At 47.1% G+C, this 6,355-nt stretch overlaps 1 protein-coding gene across 20 annotated transcripts in view; it reads left to right on the top strand.

Annotated features, from left to right (window-relative positions):
* The first annotated feature begins 5,719 nt into the window (after positions 1 to 5,719).
* The window catches only part of SUSD1 (sushi domain containing 1), a 113,223-nt gene continuing 112,587 nt past the window's right edge, over positions 5,720 to 6,355 (top strand). For 8 of the 20 annotated variants that reach the window (XR_012159128.1, XR_012159129.1, XM_073345639.1 and 5 more), the window contains exon 1: positions 5,722 to 5,898. Coding sequence is in view for 16 of the 20 variants with exons in the window: in XM_073345639.1 (XP_073201740.1) it covers positions 5,775 to 5,898 (124 nt within the window). In the remaining 4 variants the exon portion in view is untranslated. Of the gene's footprint in view, positions 5,899 to 6,355 lie in introns of all 20 variants that reach the window. The other 12 variants (XM_073345628.1, XM_073345630.1, XM_073345635.1 and 9 more) reach the window with 2 other exon arrangements.

Genomic DNA, 6,355 nt, shown 5'->3' with positions numbered 1-6,355 from the left:
AAGATACAGGTAAAAGCTGTTCAGTCTTGATATTGATGATTTTGCTTTTAATTGTCTGTGCAGCTATGGATCCGCACAGGCAACATGGTTGCGGAGCTCCCATGACACAGGAATACCGTCTTCCTCTCTTTTTAATGATTTTATCACCTGCCAAGGGGTGCCTAGATGTGCCAGGGCTCTCCACACATCAGTAAAGGCCCCACCCCAAAGAACTAGTATGGTGGGATAACATGATTTTGGCAATTAATTGATCTTTAACTATTCATGGTAAATAGGCCCAATGGCCTGTGATGGGATGTTAGATGAGGTGGGATCTGAGTTACTACAGAGAATTCTTTCCTGGGTATCTGGCTGGTGAATCTTGCCCACATGCTCAGGGTTCAGCTGATCGCCATATTTGGGGTCAGAAAGGAATTTTCCTCCAGGGCAGATTGGAAGAGGCCCTGGGGTTTTTTCGCCTTCCTCTGCAGCATGGGGCACGGGTTACTTGCTGGAGGATTCTCTGCATCTTGAAGTCTTTAAATCACAATTTGAGGACTTCAATAGCTGAGACATAGGTGAGAGGTTTATCGCAGGAGTGGGTGGGTGAGATTCGGTGGCCTGCGTTGTGCAGGAGGTCGGACTAGTTGATCATAACGGTCCCTTCTGACCTTAATGTCTATGAGTAACTCCTAAAGAAAACGAGAATAAAAAAGTAGGAGAGGGATAAGAGATGCAATGGATGTTCCCTCCCACCCCATAGGTATCAAATTATCACCAACTGGCCCTTGTCCTGGCTGCTATTAGTTGGCAATTTTTTGTGGGCATCATGGTATAGCCAGGCTTGGGGAGAAGCAGTTAGTCGCCTTATGGACTGGCATGAAGGCCGGTGTTCAGGAAAGTAGGACTCTGGCATGGCAGTCACGGTCAGAGTTTGCAAAGGTCCAGCACGCTCATTTTTTGTCCTTGTTATAGACGTGCAATGGCCCTAACAGCACCGTGTGATGAGACAGCAGTGTAGCATTAAGAATATTTACATAAATTGGGAATAACCAAAAGAAACAGTCAAAAGTGATAGTGTTGAAGCTGTTCTCTTAAACTATGCTCAGACCTGACCATTTCTGGGTGCTGCCCACACAGAAACAATTGATGTCAAGACTTATGCCCTTCACTTACACCGTTTAAGAAAGGGACTTCCCTAAGTCGCATTTTTACACTGACACTTGAACCTTATTTAAAATATTTTGTTTTGGTCATGCTGCATTATTCTGCAAACACGAGGCATGAAAACACCCATATGAGAACTATAAATGATCCTCATTTCACAAATGGGTAAACTGAGGCACAGATAGGTTATCTTATCTAAGGTTGCAGTGGATCATTGGCAGAGCAGGCGTTCAGCCACCTCATCCTGTGTTACAACCAGTAGATAGCAGTTCTTTCCTGCTTTGTGGAACATTTCCCTCTGATTAACAGCAATCGTTACCAAGCATGATCACCCAGAATGCTTATAGGGTAGGATGTATGTTCCAGGCATATTCTAATGTCCTCTTTATCTGTAGGAATATGTTGCACAAGAATTGAGAAGCGAAGGGGGTTAATCAGATTTATAAATTTCTAATTCACTCCTACTCTCTCTGCAGAGGTGTTTCATTTTTTTCCATCATGACTTCATTTGTCAGTAGCTGACAGGCAGAGGGAATGCAGACAACTACAGAAAATTGCATCTCAGAGCATGGAACAGAAACACAGCAAACGTAAGTGGTGATATTTCCTCTGGAGTGAAAGTTATGACACAAGAAAACCACTTTCCACTTCACAATAATCACTGAAGCATTTTGATTAGACGCTGAAGGGCCAACTGTTTTTGAGTTGTTACTTTGGTTCAACAAGCGTTATTGCTTACCCTGGTAACTAAAGGGCGAGCCAGAAGGCAATTCTTAATTAAGCTGATTTTGAATAGAGCAGAAAGGCACCACTTGGTCTCCATGTCAGATGTGCAGCGTGCCAGCCATCGGGTTATAGTTCTTCTCAGCCACTCGCAAAGCAATGATTTGATAGCAGGAAGTATAAAAGGCATCATGAATGGGTGAATGATCCATTCTCAAAGGTGAATTACATTTGTTCAAATATTTGCCATGGATTACAAAAAATTTGCTGCAATCATCAGAATCCATTTAATATTTTAGGTCTTCAAATGTCAAAATAGATAGAATAATCACTGCAAGGCATTCTTACAGAAATAATCTGATTTATACATTAAGTGACAATTTCTTTCTGGGAAGGAAATGAAAACTGAACATAAACTGCTTAGGATGTGTTTACTCCTGCGTGCCTTTTTGAGTTTCACTTAAACTCCATTCGGAAAGCTGCAAGGAGGCTGAACGAAGAAGTTCCAAGAGTGTCTCAGAATGAATTTAATTACTCTGACCATCATGACTGTTTTCTGATCACAGGGAAGAGGTGCAGATGCCTTCTGTGTAGTGGGATTTAATGCTATTAGGAATAAATGGAAATGTATTTTACAAATTGGATCCTTTTAAATATGATAGTGAAAAAATAAAATCCTTATCCTTTCCAGATCAGAAAATCCATGCAGATGTTTTTCTGAACTGTTGTTCAAGAGCTGTAGAGATGGATTTTAAGCTATACAGGATCTGAATCAACCTGAACTTTGATGTTCCCCCAGCTAGGAGTGGGAGCAAGGTAAGAGTCCTGAGACAAAGAACACAGAAATGTAAGGCTGGAAGGGACCTTGAGAAGCCATCTAGTCCAGCCCTCTGAGCCAGGACCAAGTAAACCCAGTCTGTATGAATTACCTGTGCATTTCTGCTTAGAGTTTGCCCAGGGTTGGATCACAGATCTAATCTAAAGTAGGTGCCCCCCACATAGTTTCACTATCCTGAAGCAAATTACATCCTACCACCTATTCAATCCCCACTGAGCGTTATTCCTGGCTTGGCTGTTTACTAAAATAATGTTTCATTGAATTTCTTTGGAGATTATTCGCAGAAAGTAAAGAGGAAAATGTGTGATGACAACAAATAGGTTTATAGTTTTGCTGATTTCCTGGCGAACAATATTTTCGAAAAGGTGGAGACTGTTATTGGTGCAAGAGATACGCTTGCATCCTGCATAAATACAAGGGGGGGGGGACAACTTGCAACTAACACTTTAATCTAATTAGGCAGAACAGTTCTGTTAAAATGCTGGAAATGGCCCACCTTGATTATCATACACATTGTAAGGAGAGTGATCACTTTACATAGCTATTACCAGCAGGAGAGTGGGGTGGGAGGAGAGAAAACCTTTTGTAGTGATAAACACCCATTTTTTCATGATTTGCGTGTATAAAAACAAACATCTTCTGTATTTTCCACAGTATGCATCCGATGAAGTGAGCTGTAGCTCACGAAAGTTTATGCTCAAATAAATTGGTTAGTCTCTAAGGTGCCACAAGTACTCCTTTTCTTTTTGTGAATGTTTTCAATGGTTTTCAGTATTTATTATGCAGATATATTGCTCAGCACTGTACAAAATGCAGAAAACATTGTTACCTCTCAGGGAGCTGATGTTAAAACATAACGATGGGCCTGATTGTCAGACTCACAACTTGCGTAGCACCTTATTCTGCAACTAGTCCTGGGGAGGTAAGGTACTATTCAAGGTGAGGTAAGGGCAGCAGAATGTGATCCTATACAATGGAATATCAACAGCTTATTGACCGTTTCAATAATTAAGTTAACATGTTACACAATTTTGTATTACTACTATATTGGCTCATGAAAGCTGATGCTCAAATAAATTTGTTAGTCTCTAAGATGCCACAAGAGCTCCTTTTCTTTTATTTCTTTCTATTTCTTTCTTTCTATATTTACAGACATTCAGCAGTAAATCAAACCAATAAACAGCCTGTTTGTTTTGGAAAACTGGATTTTCTTTGAACAATTTGGGTTCAATTGAAATGCAGTCTTCACTATTACAAAAATATTTGGTTGTGAGAGCAGAGCGGAGACTGGAGCTAGGTTATGTCACTTGAACTGAAAAGTAATGGTAGATTTGATGACATTGGCTTTGTTCAGATGCTTTAACAGTAAAGTGTTTGGAATTTGAGCAACTCCTTTAAGAAAGTTAGTGGACAAAAGCAGAGTTCCTACATCTGTTATATGACTTCCCAACTCAGGCTGCCCTTTCTTCAGCATTGCTGATGGTAGGTAGCATTGGAAAGCCAGTATCTTGTAGAGGTGCAAAACAAGTTTTAGGTATGTTTTAGGCCAAAGGACTATAAAACAGGGAAGGGTACTAAAAAATTCCCACAATTATATTGGCATCAGTGGGAAATTTTTAGAAAGTGTCCTTAAGACCTATGGATTCATGCTGAACAAGAGGGTCTAAAGGAGTTTAAGGAGGAAGTATGACTTTTGTCTCTGACAATTCCATCAACTAGTGAATTTCGTGGGTACCAGCTAATTTAATACAGAGGTTGTGTTTTGAGCTGAAAGAACCCAGAAAAATAAGTTTATTGTAAGTATTTTTAAAGTAATAAATTGTGAGTGATCCCCTTAATAAGACTGACTGACACTGAATGTTTTACAAAGTAAGACCCCATTTCACCAAGGCAAATGCCTGGAGTTAAGTGTGTGCTTAAGCTCAACTGAAGTAGCATGCACATAAGTCTCAAAACACTAAGCATAGGCTTCAGTGCTTTGCTGAATTGGGGCCGAAAATATGAGACCTGCCGTTCCCCTAACAGTCATTCTGTGCTAGCCCTCTCTCTGGAACGTTCTGGGGCCTTTTGCATTATGTAGCTCCCCTGTGTCAATGACGATGTATGCGGTTTCCAGCATCATCTGCGGAAGGGGCGACAGAAGCCAAAGCCAGACAGTTTAACGGGTGCAATGACCTGCTGTCTACAATTGTACATAAAACAAGCATTATTCTCAACCCCCCTGCCTGTGCCAGTAACAAATAATCCCTTTGACACTACACCAGTCAGTCCAAATATAGCCCTTATCAGCTGGGCCATTTGTGCCACAGTGGGACACAGGCCATGCAGCAGGGAAAGGGGTGGAGGGAAGCCAGGACGGTGAGCGTTGTGGGAGCTGCTGTATTTGGGTGCTGGGGCGGGCGGGGTCAGGGAGGAAAGAGGCCTATGGGGGGCTGGAGAGGAGGTGGAAAGGAGAAGTGTGTTGGGGGGCAGAGGAGTCCTAGAGGTGAGGGTGTGGAGGGCTGGGGGAGCAGAGGAGCCCTAGGGCCGGGGATGTGAGGGATGGGGTGGGCAGAGCAGCCCTGGCGGGGCAGATGTGGGGGCTGCGGTGGGCAGGCAGAGGAGCCATGGGGTGGCGGGGGGTGAGGGCTGAGGGGGGATGGCACAGCAGCCCTCGAGGTGCAGATGTGAGGGCTGGGGTGGGCAGGCAGAGGAGCCATGGGGCGATGGGGGGGGGCGGGGAAGCCGAGGAGCCATGGGGGGGCGGGGGGTGAGGGCTGAGGGGGGATGGCACAGCAGCCCTCGAGGTGCAGATGTGAGGGCTGGGGGGCGGGGAGGGGGAGGCAGAGTAGCCGTTGGGGGGTGAGGGCTGGGGGGGCCGAGGAGCCCGCTGAGGTGGGAGGCGAGGTGAGGGCTGGGGGTCGGGCACAGAAGCTGCCGGGCCGGCTGAGGTGGGGCCGGCGGGTCGGGGTGTGGGCGGGCCCCGGGCGGGGCCGCCTTATATGGGCCGCTGTAGCGCACGCCCGGGAGAGCGCGGCCGGGCGCAGCAGGACTCCCGCGGGCCGTGCGGGGAGTGGCCGGGAGGGACATGAGCCCGCCGGGCACCGCAGCGGGCGGCGGCCTCGCAGCCCGGCGGCCGCGGCGCCTCCGCCTCCCCCTGCTCTGGCTGCTGCTCTGGCTGCACGCCGCCCGCCCTGCGCAGGGGCAGCGGGGTAAGTGGGGCGGGGAGGGGGCTCTGGGCTCCCCCGCGCGCGCCCCCCCCCGTCCTGGGCCCGCCCCCTACGGGGCTCCCCCGCGCGCGCCCCCCCCCCCCGTCCTGGGCCCGCCCCCTGCGGGGCTCCCCCCCCCGTCCTGGGCCCGCCCCCTACGGGGCTCCCCGGTGCACACCTACCCCTGCTGTTACCCATGTCCTCTGGGCCCCTCTGAACTCTCCAATGCACACCCACCTCTCTCTTTCCCTGCCCTTTTGGGGTCCATTTCATACCTACCCTATAGATTCTTCCCTCAATATACACACTCTTCCAGCCCCTCTGATATATACCGCCGACTCAACCATAGACCCTTTCCTCTCAATGAAAATCCTTCCACACACCCTATACATAGCCCCTACTCAACCCTGTAGAAACCTCATTGATACACCACCTCCCTTGATACACAACCTCATACACC

Source organism: Lepidochelys kempii, chromosome 5 (genome assembly GCF_965140265.1).
Source record: "Lepidochelys kempii isolate rLepKem1 chromosome 5, rLepKem1.hap2, whole genome shotgun sequence".
Lineage (NCBI taxonomy): Eukaryota > Metazoa > Chordata > Testudines > Cheloniidae > Lepidochelys > Lepidochelys kempii.
Note: the sequence above shows the minus strand (reverse complement) of the source record. Positions and strands in the feature narration are given on the sequence as shown.